Source organism: Camelina sativa, chromosome 4 (assembly GCF_030686135.1).
Source record: "Camelina sativa cultivar CO46 ecotype springtype chromosome 4, ASM3068613v1".
Taxonomy (NCBI): domain Eukaryota; kingdom Viridiplantae; phylum Streptophyta; class Magnoliopsida; order Brassicales; family Brassicaceae; genus Camelina; species Camelina sativa.
The window spans coordinates 4,900,911-4,916,146 of NC_141883.1; the positions used below are offsets into that span (position 1 = coordinate 4,900,911).

Consider the following 15,236-nt stretch of genomic DNA (forward strand, 5'->3'; position numbering starts at 1 on the left):
TGAGACCCTAAAATCCCTAAACCAAATAACTGGGCCAGAAACTATGAAGTAAATCGAGCTTAGCATTTTAAATTCGGGTGAAAAATCGAAACTTTGATGGAGGGGAAGCACAAAAAAAAAAAAAAAAAAAAACGAATAGTAGTGTCCGTCGTCTTCTCCCATCATCATCCACCACATTTTAGCTCCCTAATATTACAAACCTTTTAAATCTCTTGTGCAACATTTCTCATATACACCTGTACTAAAAAACATTTTGTTTTATGTTTTCTTTTAATTTAAAAATTGGTGAAAGACTACTGAACCCTTCATAATTTTTGTTATTCACGGATCCAACTTCCTTTTATTTGGGTTGCCCACCCGACCCTAATCTGAGTCATCTAATATTTTTATTATTTTTAGTAAAACTCATCTTCTTATTCACGTCTCTGTTTTTTTTTTCACTCCTTCATCGCATCTTTTTCTCTTGGAATACCTCAAATCAGATATTTCATCAAAGTTTAAAACACTTATAGTGTCCTCACGCCACCTCTTTCTTCTCTGCCTCTCTTCTCTCGTATCTCTTCGTCGTAGAGCACGGTCGTGTTGTCTATAACCGAAATATATTTCGTCAGCAATGGCAAGTGTCATCTCTATCTCATGCTTGATCAGATTGGAGGTAAGTGCCACTCAACCACTATCACACCCAATATAAACCGCCCAACAAGAGTCCACGCCGTCTTCTTATATAATGATAGTGTTCGATCCGTAATTGGTTTAGTGAACATAGTTTTTTTAAGATTCCAATGCTTCCATTACGTAGAGATAACGAGTAAAGGATTATTGTCACCTCCCACGCAATCTGACGAGATCCCACAGCTCCTCTAACACGTGATCCCAACGTGCCATGGCTTCCAGATTTAACCTTTTCATTCATGCCAAAGGCTTAACCTTTACAACATAATTTCTTGACTCTATGTGATCACGTCTATAATCACATCATCAACTCTCATTGTGATGAAGAGCATGTTGCGCAAGCTCTTGAAGTGTACCAACACATATTGCTTTGTGATATATCGTGGAACAAAGATTTTAGTACAACTGGATTTATGAAATACAACTAAGTATTCAAACGGTACAAATGATATCTTAGATATACTAAAAATAAAAAATGAATTTAGAAATTAAGCTAAAAATAAATTTCAGAATTAAATATTAAATTAAAATGAATTAAAATAAAGGATAACATATTTTAATAAATAAATCAGGTGTTAATAAAAACTAAAAAATATGAATTATTAATAAAATTTTCAAGTAGTTGTACTCAAGCTTGTAATTGTACAAGCATAAACAGTTGTACTTTTGTAGTTTAAACTTACTATCAATAGTACCTTATTATAAGTTCATTTTTTATAGTTGTATTTTTGATATTATGTAATAAAACTACATTTACTATACTTTCACATCAAAATACTTGTTAAATTACTTTATTTGTTTGTTTTAAATAATAATGTGGTGACTATTTACAAAGTAATCATAAAAATATAAGGTAGTTAATGTAAAAGTATGACAACAAGATAGTTACTAATAGAGATATAAATAATTTTGATTTCAACATAAATAATATGATTGTTGTAGTTATTAATAAAGAAATCTATACCATACAACATTATTTTTTTTTTGTTTTTTTTTTTTGGTTCTTTTAGTCATAAACTTAGTTTTACTAGTTGCACATAGTTGTACTGCGACAAAACAAATGAGTTAAACAAACAATTATAACCAATCTGAAATCACAAATACAAGCGCCTCACCACACTATGAGTTTCCCCACATTGAATTCATATTGAGTCCATTCTAAATAACACAAACAATCATCACCATGGAAGATATATGTTGGTTTCTTTGGATTCACTAAAATGGCTTATAACTCTATTTTACGTCAGTGTTTGAATATGCTAGAATTATAATTCATTACCCTCTCAAATATAATCATAACTAACATCAAAATAGTTGTTGTGTTATTTCAGTTGTACTAGTTGTATTAGTAATATTAGTTGTACCTATTTCTGCGGAGTTTTCTTCTTGTGTGGACTGTACGAATGAGTTTGGGAGGGAGAAAGAACTATGAATTGTGATTGCTTGTCTTTTTGGTTTTTTTCTTTTTCCTAAAATCATTTCTTTGTTTTTTATATTAATAAACAAATTAGTTAAAAGGAAGGATAAAGTTGAGAATGAATATTATAGTAAAGGTAGAAGGGTATGAAGAAAAAGTGTGGATAGTGTAGAAAATAATTTTAGATATAAAGGCACAAAAGAATTAAATCCTATATTATAAACCTTTTAAATTTCCGGCTATGTAGTAAACTGAAGGTTAACTTTGTATCATACGCCAATCGTCGGGAAAAACCCATAAACCGGAGTATTAACTCAAAAAAATCAGTATAATTTGTCAGCATTAACGACAGTATCAGTATCACACAACAACCAATTCAAGAAATTAAAAGGAGAATTACAAAACCACTAATTCTTGGACTGGAGTGCAAAATATGAAATTTTTTGAGTGAGAAAGATGATTAAAAATATAAAAAAGGAATAACAGTTTTTTCTAAGAAATTTAAGTAGGTCCCATTACATGGTTTTACAGCACATGACGATTGTAGGCTATTTTCTAAAGTTGGACTTTGCTTAAGTAAGGCCCATTTATATGGGATAAAGGAATCTTCCCTAATTTGTTTTATATCGGAGTGGTTTCTAACCTAAAAGAACGGCAGAGTTTTATTTCTGGTTCACAAAATTTCAGCTTCCTTCAAATGTTAGCTATGAAGCATCTTGGAACCCTAATATCTGTTCTTCAAGTGTATCATGATTGGAAGTGATTTTGGCATCTACATAGATCTGTCTTTATAAAGGAATTATGGTGATGCATGCTACAGAAATGAAACTCCACAAGACCCCATTTATTATATATGGAATTGAGAACCAAACATTACCGTATTTAGAAATGAAAGATCACACATAATTAAAAACAGCATATATAATATATAATATATAGGGACAATGTTGGTTGTGATGATGATGATGATGTTGATGTTGATTAAGCTTTGAGGACGTGGTCTTCCATGTCAACAACCATGCTCTTGAGGAGCTGCATGTAGCTGCCTGGTTCTGGGAATTCATCGTTGCGCTTCTCCCATATCATAGTGATCTTGCAGGTGCAATCATCTTCAGACTTTGGTATAAATTGGAAGTCAACTTCATACACCTTGAACTGCTCCATCACGTGACCTTCCAGTCCTATAACCTTCATTGTCTTATTCTCATCGTCCATCTCTCTCCTCTCCTTGAATATCTCTTGCTTTCCATCTTTAAACATACATGTCACATTTGGGTCATATTCTTATGCATGTAATTAATAAATTAATTATGATCACATATAATTTTCTGCGAAGTAATGTTCGGTTTTAAATAGTTTTGTATAGGTTTGTTTATACATAGAGATATATAGTGATGTTAATATGGGCGGACCCGACCCGTTTATACCCAGTTCTTTTAAGCCCTTACCCATTTAAACCTGAACCCGTTTGAACCCGAACCCGTTTAAGCCTACATTAACCCGTAATGCCCGTTTAAGTTATTTTTTCTTTTAATACTAATAACTGTTTCTAAAATACTAATGATTGGCCGGAGCTTGCTTTACGGTGTAAAGCTTACACCGCCGATCACCTCCTTTTTTTCTTCATCAGCCATCAGCATCACCAGCCAACTTACCTTCACACAGTCGCTCTAATTACTAATCACCTTACTCATCATTGTATCCCTATGGTGGCTATGTGTCAAACTTTAAGAATCAAAACGGTGATAATGGAGGAAGCAATGAGGTTTGGGAGAGAGTTGGTGAGTTTAGAGGAGAAGGCGATAAAGTTCAGAGACAGAGGCAGATGCAGCGAGATTCGGAGAAGATAGTTGTTTGGAAAACCCTAATAAAAAAACGATAGAGATGTCCGGATAACTAAATATTTATAAGTCAAACTTAACTCGAGTTTGTATGAATTTTTGTTTTGGAAGGAACCAAAAAAAAAAAAAAAAAAAAAAGAGAAGGTACTACCTAAGGTGTAGTTCCAAATCTTGATGCTCCCATGAGAGTCCCATTCGCCGTCGTGAACATTAACACCTTGGATGTGGTGACCAACAGCGTCAGGAAAGAGATGGTTCTCGTTCCTCCACCTCTTGTAGTGTTTCTCCGCCGTTCCTTTCAGCGGCACCTCCGTCACGTATGTTCCCGACGTCGCCATTTCTCTCTCTCTCTCTCTTTGTATTTTTGTGTGTGTGTGTGTGTTTTGTTTTGGCTGTTGAAATAACACTTGTTGTCGCGTGTCTTGGTTTATATAGAGAACGTGACTGTAAGAAAATGGTTATACGTTTATTTCAATCCCTTTGATAGTCAATACTAGAAGCTTCTCTTCTTCATTTTTATATATATATATATATATATATATATATTTTGAATAAAATGTAAAATTTATTCAAAAAAACTGTTTACATCAAAATGTAACGTGTGTTTAAACTTATTTTGTTTCAAATCTTTCTAATATGTAATACAGATTTGGTAGCTAAACCAGTAAAAAAAGAGCTTTTTATCTTGATGCTAGCCAGAGAGTCATACATACGTGATCCGTGATAACGACCATTTGCCTGATGGAGAGCAGCTTATTTCTGACTTGTAACCTACATATATTAGAGTGAGCATTATATATAAATATATCTAACTATATTAATTGGAAAGTACAAATATAAAATTAACCTGTAAAAAATTACATTCAATTGCCATTAGAAAAACTTAATTAAGATTAATTAATTAAATATAATTAATTAAAAACGAAAATTGGGGACTTATAAAATAAAATTAATTAATTAAATAAATATAATTAATTAAAAACGAAAATTGGGGACACATAAAATAAAATAAATTGTAGAAAAGTTAAAAAAATCTATTAGAATCAAAACTAATTCATACTTTAAAAAAACTTAACAGCTAAGATTTAAAAAATCTAATCGAAGAAAATCTATATAACTACAAATTTCATCAAAAAGATTTTCCAGCTCAGGTTAAAATTTTTTATCAAAAATTAAATCCAATAAAATATCTAACAGTTTCGTTAAATGGTTTAGATTTTAAAAATTTATAAAAAAAAATAAAAAATATAGATATAATATCTTATCTATTTAAAAAAGTTATATTTTTCTTTTAGCCACCGTTCTTTAAGAAAGTAAAACTAAGTTGAGATTTGAATATATTTAATGCTTGAAGGTGCTTATTACAGACAAGAAAGGGAAACCACAGAAAAAACAATGAATGTTGTTTTAAAAGATTTTTTTTAGAACATTCGATACCTATATTTAGTTACTCTTTTTTTACATGTTAGTTATATTTTTTTTGCTTACTTCACAATTATAGCAAAGATTGCGTCTAATTGACAAATGTTTAAACAATTTTATTCATTAAATACAAATGTTTTATTGACAGGTTTTCAATAAACATTTTTAAAATACAAAAATTTTAATATAACCAAACCAAATTTTTAATCACAAACCTTTATAAATAACATAATAATAAAATAAATTATTAAAAGTTTTCATCAAAAAAAATTTTAGCCCCCAGTTTTCCGTGGATTAGTAGCTAATATTCTTTATTTGGTAAACTAATTCCCGACCACAACAGTGAACAATGCCCCAAATATACTAATCGTGACGACAATTTTTCGAATATATATATATATATATTTATTTAATCGCTTACTAATTTGTATTCCATCATTGTTTAATGGGTAATAATAGCATTGGCATATATGACTTGTAGTCGAGTACTGAGCTGTGATGTTGTGTCATCACTTTAGTCCTCATTTTAGCATTTATCGCCATAATAGATATTGTTTGACAAAAATATAATATAAAGTAGACGAGTGTGGATATTAAACACAACTGTCATGTTGTAATCCAAATTCAAATTTGATAGCGTTCAAGTTATATGAAACAATTGTATAATTTTAAATTACTATTTTTAATAATTTAAAGATTGAGCTTGTGAGATTGAGCTTGTGAGATTGAGATTGAATATTTTTATAAAAAGAGAGAAAATAGAAATAGATGTAAGATCTGCTGTGATATAATTCCTGGGTGGGTGATGCATTAAATAATTGGGATGTGGGTTTGTTGTAATTGTTGGCCAGATTGCATTAGTCTTCTTTGTTTGCCAGCGATTTGTATTTGTATAGTCCACACTACAGTATAAAAAAGCAAAATGTTGCATGACGACCTAACACAATAATATAAAAACGAAAACATTATTGGTCATATCTTTTCAATAATTTTTCTGTCTCTATCTTTTCAAAAAGAAAAAGGCGATTAATTAATGTTTCAACCAAAGAAAACAAAACAGTAAACTTTTTCAAAATCTATACTAGTATTTTTACAGCAGTTTTGCCGTTAAAATCTAATTTGGAAAATCTGAACATTAAAAGCAATTGGTTTAAATCAATCTCTACTCATTTGTATGGATCCCTGTTTGATAATAATCGATGTCCTTATTTTTATGGGCCTCTGTTTGTTTTAGTCACATCCAATTTTGCATTTACATATTATCCGTCTAATAAATGCAAACGATATCATCAATTGTAGTTCAATCAAAGGCAATTTATTAGAATACACATGATTTAACTTACTTTAAAAACCATCACTATATATACAATACTTCACCTTCCTCTAATGTTAAATTCCTTAATAAAATTTATAGGATATCCCAACGACATAATAAGGAAGAAAATTATCAATGCCTTCCTTATTACTACCATTGAGACTCACATTTAATGTTTCTAAAACTATCGATTCCGAAATTGGCTATATTGAATCAGACATTGATCTTCTACTTGGTCATCAAGGATTACATTAACTACTACCGTTTATCACCAAACTCTACACACCAGTATAAACAATTCTACTTGCTATCATCTCACCTCTAGGGGTGTCAAAATGGGTAACCCGACCCGACCCATACCCATATGGGTTGGAGGTTTTCGTGGGCAGGTTCAACCCGATCCATTTATTATAATGGGTTGAATTTATATACCCAAACCCAATAATATAAAACCCAATGGCTAAATGGGTTATATGGGTTACCCATATATAAAGAAAATAAAATAAAATAATTAATATTAAATTCATAACATATTATATAAAATAGAATTATAAAACCAACCAAAGTTTTCAAGCTTAAGAAAATAATATATAGATATTAAAATAGAAAAAGCATCCTAAAATCCGAAAGCCAAAAATCCATAAGACCAAAATAATAAGTTATTTTTAATTTAAAATAAAAACCATTCTTAATTTAAAATTAAAAAAACACTTGAATCTTCTTTAGATGATCCAATCAGATTCTACATATTAATATCTACATATTAGTTGCAAAAAGAAGATATTTTACATATTAATATATACATATTATATTATATTATATATATATATATATATATATTAATTTTGTTTTTTTCTGATTAACCCATGGGTAACCCATAACCCTAATGGGATTACCCCGTTAAACCCACAAACCCATTGGACGAACCCATCAATACCCATTTATTTATATGGGTATAAAAACTTAACCCATACCCGTTAAAATAATAGACAAACAGGGTAAACCCATTTTGACACCTCTACTCACCTCACATCTTACCACAGCAAAATCACATAAATCTTACCAACAAAACCTTCTTTCTGTATGTAATGTCAGCTTCATTTGCTCTTCTCCTAGACCTGCGTCCCTACAAATCTTCATGGAGGATCCAAATCAAAATCTTGAATTCATGGCGCCAATGCACTCTCCAAACAGGAGAAACATTAGAGATGGTGTTTGCATATACCCAAATCATTACTTGCAGAGAAATATTTAGATTATATTTATAAAATAAAATAAAAATTTGTCCAGCGGTATACTGCGGTCCTGATCTAGTATGTTAATCAAATTGAAAAATTTCAGGCTAGAACATGCGTAGATCAAAAAGATAACAGCCATGATTTCATATGTAGACGAAAATTTTCTTTTGGATAAACGGTATCAAATTATATAATCAAAAAGATAACAGCCATGATTCAAAAGTCATAGTTTGAAAGTTAGAAAAAAAAGAAGAAGATTGAACATACATTTAAGAGATGCTGATTAGAAATCGAAGCTAAGAAATCATGAAGAAACCTTCACCCATTAAATCCTCTTCGAGCTCCACTGCATTCACTAAACCGATAATACCTCACGAGACAATGCGCAACTACACCAATCTGGCAACGCATGGTTTCTACGAATCTATCAATTATTTGATAGTGCATGCTAGGTAGTAGGTAGAAGCCTTATCTTCTTCATTTTGTCGACGTACACCATTTAGTGAAGCATTAATTTTTGGGGTCATACCAAGTCGAATCTTTTCCAGTTGGTTTTGTTACCGGTCTAGCCCTTAATGCTTGAGGCTAAGTGTTCGCTATGAAGCACGATGACGGCAGTTCCATGACGTCTCCCGTCTCGGAAACGTTTCAGGTACGGGGACGGCGAAGAAATGGCATGGAAACGTCTCCGGGACGTCTCGCACGTTTCTATTGTAAAATAGGAAATTTAACTTTTTTTCTTCCATTGTCCAGAAAAGAAAAGAAAAACAGACTTTTTAAATATTGTCTAATTAGGGTTTACAAATATCAATGCTCTATATATCTCATATTTTTGCATTTTTCGTGAACGTCGATGTCGTTCATCGCAAAACCAAAACACACAAACTTCTCTGTTTTTTATTTTTGGTGAAGACAAACTTTTCTGTTTAGTTTTGAGAATGAGTTTCTCAAAGAATAACTTATTTTAATTATTATTTATTTTATTATAGTCATGTTTTGTTTCATGTAAATTCTTTATAAGTGACTTTATTTATTTTATTGTACTAATCTATAGATATTTTTATATTTTATATATTATAAAACTGACATACCCCTGCCGTACCCATACCCATAAAAATTTATTTCGCTGTTTCCCGTCCTCGTCCCCGTACTCGTATCCCGTATCTCGGTGCAGCATAGAGTGTTCGACTCGTATTTGGTACCAAAAAAGTTCCTCTCTCTCTCTACAAAATCATGACGTCGTTATCACATTGCTGCATAATATCGGGGGTCATAGTCTCATAGAAGTGAACTACCTTTATTTGGTAAACTAATCCCAGACTGGTCGACCACGTTATTAAATTGGGTAGTTGGCCCTTTCATTATTTAGAAGATAAATCATGCCCCAAACAAAATTTTGTTTTTTTGGAACATAGTAATAGATCTATATAACGGATATGAGGGCTACAGCAATAGCGTTGGCCCTCTCCATCCACGTGGCTGAGTATTGAATGGAGCTGAAACGGTTCCATACGTACTTATCAATAATTCTAGCCAGTTTGGTATGTAAAATGGGAGTCTCTCTGTGATGTTTTGCATTACGCTCTCTCCACATGCTATGAATCGTTGCTTGGAATACATACCTTAACGTGAATGTATCACTAGTAAAAAAAATATGTATAGGCACAAAAGACTTTTTTCTTTCGTGGCTTTTTCGTAGCTACGATTTAGTCACGTGTATATCGTAGCTGATTTGTCAAGGGATAGCCACTTCAATATGTATGGCTTTTTTGCCACGAACTAATTCTGACTAATTCATGACTTTCTTATATAATTTTAATAAAAAAAAACGATTTAAAATATAAAAAATATTTATTTATAAAAACAAAAATAATTTATTTACAAAAGCATAATGAATTTAACGAAAATAAATACATAAAAAATGTTTCAACCGAGGCGCCACTTCTTCCGTCAAGTCTCTCCGGTGGTCTTGTGGCGTCGGATATAGTAGTGGCTGGAGGATGAACAATTCGTTGGGCAAAGGATCTAAGATCTGGCTTTCTTGTTCTTCTTTTCTAAGATGGTGGTGGCTGGAGGGTGAGGATTTTGTTTGGCAACTGATCTGGAATCTGAAACTTTCTTGCTCTTCCTTTTGTTTGGCAATTGCAGCAAACAGAATTTGGATTGGATCGGACTCCATCATGGCACCACTGAACTCCTCCAAGGTTGTGCTTCTCACTCTGTGGTGGTGATGAACGACGGCTCAAAAAAGCAGTGGCAAAGGCTAGAACAGAGAGATCTGGAAAAACAAAGAAAAGATTAGACATAACAGGAGAAGAAGAAAAATGAAAGAGAAAGAGGAGAAGAAGAAAAATGAAAGAGAAAGAGGAGAAGAAGAAAAATGAAGTCGTAACAGAAGAAGGAAGAAGAAAACAAAAAAAAAAAAAAAAAAAAAAATTCAAATATAACAATTAATATAAGTAAAAGTCTTTTCTCTCTCCTCTCTCTTGACGATTTTTTAAGTGATTAGTTTTCGTAACCTTAATCGCCGCCGTTTGCCGGCCTCACACCGGTAAATGAGAACGTTCCGATGGCTAAGAAGAAAAAAAAGGTTCTAAAGGCTCCCGTGGTCCTCCTCGACAGGGTCCCTTGATTTCTGGTACTTCTCAATTTGCTCATATCTCCTCTGTTCTCGGTCACTTAGCGAAAACCGATAGATCTGAAACGCTCTTGGAAGAGGTCTCGTCTCCTTCTCGTGCGGATGCTCTGCTGGATGCTCCTTCGCTTCCTCTTTCAGCTGAGGCGTTATCAGATCTGGATTTGACTCTGATTTCTAAGACTAGCAATAACTCTTCCTCTCCCACTGAGCACTCTTCTTCGGAGTTAGCCATTTCCTCCCCTCTTGTGGTTGAGGCTCCTAATTCTGCTGCTCCTACACCGGTGACCGCTGGTGCTTCTACGGAGATTCCACCTCCGGTTCCCCTGGCAGCTCATCCGGGTCCGTCTCAATCCTCCGTTGACAAGAGGTGGACTAGTCTCTTTGGCGAGTCAAACCAGCTTGAAGAAATAGGCACTCCCACGCAACACATCACTGGTGTTCCGTTTGTTCTTATTCCCGACGAAAACATCGAACATGCCAAGGAGGAGTTCAAGGACTTTATCTTTGCCCAATTTCATGGCAATCCTCCGGACATGGGTAGGGTTATCGGTGTTGTGAATGCACTATGGGCTCGTTCAGGCCCCCGTATATTTGTGCATAAGATTGGTTATGGAGCTTTTAATCTGCGGGTTTCCAACCCTCGGACCAGGGCTATCCTTTTGGGCGCAATGTCTGGAATATTGCGGGTTTTACCATGTTTGTCTCTCCGCGGTCGCCTGAATTCACGCCAGAATCTCCTCCTATCACATCTGCATCCATTACTGCAGAACTGCGTGGTGTCCCCTACTTGTTATTTAACAAGAAGAGTCTCAGCAGATTAGCCACGACTATAGGTAAACCAGTGGCGGTTGCCCCGGAAACGGAAAGAAAGGAAACTTTTGAGGTGGCAAAAATTCTTGTTAAGGTTGACCTAACAAAGGAGCTCCCTTCCAAGATTATTACTGGTTTTTCTAATGGGAGAGAAGTGGAGATTGATGTGTCCTACCTGTGGCTTCCACCAAGATGTTCGGAGTGCAGAGCATTTGGACACGAGATCTCTCGTTGCCCTACTAAGTTGGTCATCACCCCATCGCTGCATCGGAGATCACACAGATCACGCAGCAGACCAAGGAACAGACGCCGCTCTAGGCAAGGTCGATCAACTGAAAGGGTGGCTAAGGATACATCTCAGCTTGTTTGGAAGATGAAGGTAAGTGACGATACATTGCAAGAACTCCCAAAGGTACCTCCTCTGTCCTCTGGACAAGATCTGAAATTCCAAGATCACCCTCTGTTGATTTAGTTGAGGCTGGTCCTTCCTTGGCTAGTCTCGTTGTTTCACCAAATGGGTTGGCTAAGGATGCTACAAATACGGTGGATGAACCGGTTATTGCTGACACTCAACTCAAGGACCCCCTGGCTGAGGATGCTACGAATTCGGTGGTTGAGCTCGTTATTGCTGACACTCAACTCAAGGACTCCCGGGCTACTCCCATCAGGGATGATCAATCAACTGAGGATACCGAAGCTCCCTTCATCCTGGTAACACGCAGGAAGAGTGGCCGTAAGGTCACACCGTCACATTAATACCCGTATATATGTTTTTTGTGTGGAATATTAGAGGTCTGAATAGTACCAGACGTCAGGACTTTACAAAGCATTGGATTACCCTCCATAAGACACATTTTGGAGAGTTTCTTGAAACACATATTCGGTCAGTAAATGCAGGACGAGTTGCTAGGGCACTCCCTGCGGGATGTAAGTTTTTTGGTAATTTTGATTACCACGCTACTGCTTGGATAGTAGTATGCTGGGATCCCACGATATCTATGGTGGTATATAAGGTATCTCCGCAGGCTATCACCTGCGGTTTCTTTATCCAGGAGATAAGCTTGAATATCACGGTGACTTTTGTGTATGGTTTTAATGAGATGGAGGCTCGCTTGCCGCTCTGGGAGGAATTAGTTTGGCTCAACGCAAATACCCCTGTTAATCGCTCTCCTTGGTCAGTGGTGGGAGATTTTAATCAGATCATTCGAACCTTGCAGCATTTTGAACACCTAACTCAAGATGTGGACTCCTCCGGAATTGACGATTTCAACCTGGCTATGCAAGAATCAGACCTCTTTGAAGCTCAGGCAAAAGGACTACCTTTTACATGGTGGAATAATCAGGAAGACAACCCATCCTCAAAGAAGATAGATCATGCTTTCGTCAACCAACCCTGGGCGGATTCATTTTCGGGCTCCTATGCGGATTTTCTATCACCTTTGCAATCCGACCATGCGGCTTGCTTGTTTCACATTCCCTCTCTGCAACGCTCAGTTCGTAAGCCGTTTAAATTCTTCCAACATGTTGCTGATCACCCTCAGTTCAAGAATTTCATTACGCAAAGCTGGGACCCTCTCTTTTTCCAAGGCTCTAGTCAGTACCAGCTTGTTAGGTCTCTGAGAAAGTTAAAGGTGATTTTAAGGCTCCTAAACAAGCAGCATTACAGTGATATCAGTGTCAGGGTAAAGAGTCAAGCGGAAAAAGTGGCTGCTCTGCAACAACAACTTCTTTCTAATCCGGATGTCCAAGCGGCTAGAGAGGAACATGAAGCTCGCACATTGAGGCAGACGTTGCTATCTGCTGAAGAGAAGTTTTATCGCCAAAAATCTAGAATCTTGTGGCTATCTCTGGGGGACAAAAACACTGCTTTCTTTCACAAGTCAGTATCTCAACGCGCGGCTAGGAATCACATCCATTTTCTGTGTGACCAGGATGGTAGAAGGATTGCTAATATCACTGATATGAAAGCATTTGCTGCAGCGTATTTTGAGGGTGTGTTGGGTTATACGGACATGCCATCCTCACCAGTTTCGGTGGAGGAACTTAGGGGTTTACTTCCATTCAGGTGCACTGACTCTCACTCTCAAGATCTTCATAAACTGGTTTCCCCTGAGGAGATCAAGGTAGTGGTTTTCGCAATGCCGTTGAATAAGAGTCCAGGGCCGGATGGATTCTCTGTTGAGTTTTTTCGAGCTTCCTGGGATGTCGTAGGCAGCATGGTGATTAAAGCGGTGCAAGAATTTTTCAGGAATGGTCGCCTCCTTAAGGATCTTAACTGCACCATAATTGCATTGATCCCTAAAGTTCCTGAAGCTTGCAAACTGAGTGATTTCAGACCTATCAGTTGCTGCAACCTAATCTACAAGGTCATTTCAAAGGTTATAGCAAACAGAATGAAGCCCATCTTGCTGGAGTGCATCAGTCCGAACCAAACAGCTTTTCTCAAGGGCAGGAGCTTGGGAGAGAATGTTCTCTTAGCTTCGGATTTAATACGAGATTATCAAAAGACAACCTGTCAAAGGAGTTGTATGGTTAAGGTTGATATCCGAAAAGCTTTTGATACAATGTGTTGGGATTTTGTCTTAAAGATTCTCGAAGCACAAAAATTTTCACCTATTTTCCGGGCCTGGATTAAGGAGTGTATCTCCTCACCAAGGTTCTCAATTGCTATCAATGGTGAGTTGGCAGGATTTTTCTCGGGGAAAAGAGGTCTTCGACAAGGAGATTCTATCTCCCCGTACTTGTTCATCATGGTCATGGAGGCTCTTTCTAAGTTACCTGGAGTTGCAGCTTCATCAGGAAAGTTTCGGTTGCATCCAAGGTGCTCCTCACCACAAGTCACTCACTTGCTATTCGCTGACGATCTACTGGTATTCACTGATGGATCAAGGCATTCACTGACAGGCGTAGCTGAGGTCATGCAAGCTTTCAAGAGAATGAGTGGTCTGGATATGAATCCTGACAAATCAGAGATCTTTTTTGGAGGCTAATCGGAGATTGAGATCGATATTCTTAGTGATATATCTAGGATTAAAGTCGGTTCTTTCCCGACAAGATACTTGGGGCTACCGCTCAACCCATCAAGAATCTCCTTTGCAACTTTACAGCCTTTTCTCGAGAAGATCACTTCAAAGTTGCACTAGTGGACAGTAAAGTCTTTATCCTTTGCCGTTAAGATCAAACTTATTTCCTCAGTTATCTATGGCATGGTCAATTTTCTGGAGTTCTGTCTTCAATCTGCCCAAGAAGTATTACGAAAAGATTGATTCTCTATGTGCTGCTTTCTTGTGGAAGAATAAAACTGATTCGGCTCAAGGCGCTAGAGTATCTTGGACAAACGTCTGTCGACCTAAAAAGGAAGGTGGTTTGGGTATACGCCGATTGCAAGATTTCCAGGTTGTCTTCCAGCTTAAGCTAATCTAGAATTTTTTTTGCAAATGCGGGTTCCCTGTGGGTGGCATGGTTGAAAGGCAATGTGTTTCACATGAATGGTTTCTGAGTTATGAATGATTCTCCGAGACTTTCTCGTACTGTGAGATGCATGCTGCAGTTAAGACCTATCCTTAAAGACTTCTTGCGTTGTGAAATTGGAAAATGGAAGGGATGTTTCATTCTGGTATGATAATTGGTGTGACCTTGGTCCATTGGCAGACTTTATTACAGGGGATGGACCAAGACAACTACGAGTACGTAAAAATGGAGTGGTTAGGGATGCAGTTCGAAATGGAGAATGGTGGATGCCGGCAGCTCGATCAGATTCTCAGCAAGTTCTACAGGCTGCTCTCATTTCTATCTCTCCGCCAAATGATGCCAAAGGACCGGATATCTATCTCTGGAAACGACTTTTAGGATCTTTCACCCAGAGCTTCTCTTCCAAGGAAAC

At 36.1% G+C, this 15,236-nt stretch overlaps 1 protein-coding gene across 1 annotated transcript; it reads right to left on the reverse strand.

Moving 5' to 3' along the window:
• Positions 1-2,912: 2,912 nt before the first annotated feature.
• LOC104779856 (MLP-like protein 328) lies at positions 2,913-4,342 on the reverse strand. Its single transcript, XM_087509909.1, has 2 exons — positions 4,082-4,342; positions 2,913-3,339 (listed from the first exon to the last, which is right to left on the reverse strand). The coding sequence occupies exons 1-2, from the start codon at positions 4,266-4,268 to the stop codon at positions 3,071-3,073; spliced, it is 456 nt and encodes a 151-aa protein (XP_087366035.1). The 5' UTR covers positions 4,269-4,342; the 3' UTR covers positions 2,913-3,070.
• Between the last annotated feature and the right edge of the window lie 10,894 nt (positions 4,343-15,236).

What these genes read in the sequence shown, in the direction of transcription:
- LOC104779856 (XM_087509909.1), bottom strand. Translation starts at nt 4,268, where the DNA reads ATGGCGACGTCGGGAACATACGTGACGGAGGTGCCGCTGAAAGGAACG. An exon ending in GATTTGGAACTACACCTTAG is followed by an intron (nt 3,340 to 4,081) that starts GTAGTACCTTCT and finishes GTATGTTTAAAG; the next exon opens with ATGGAAAGCAAGAGATATTC.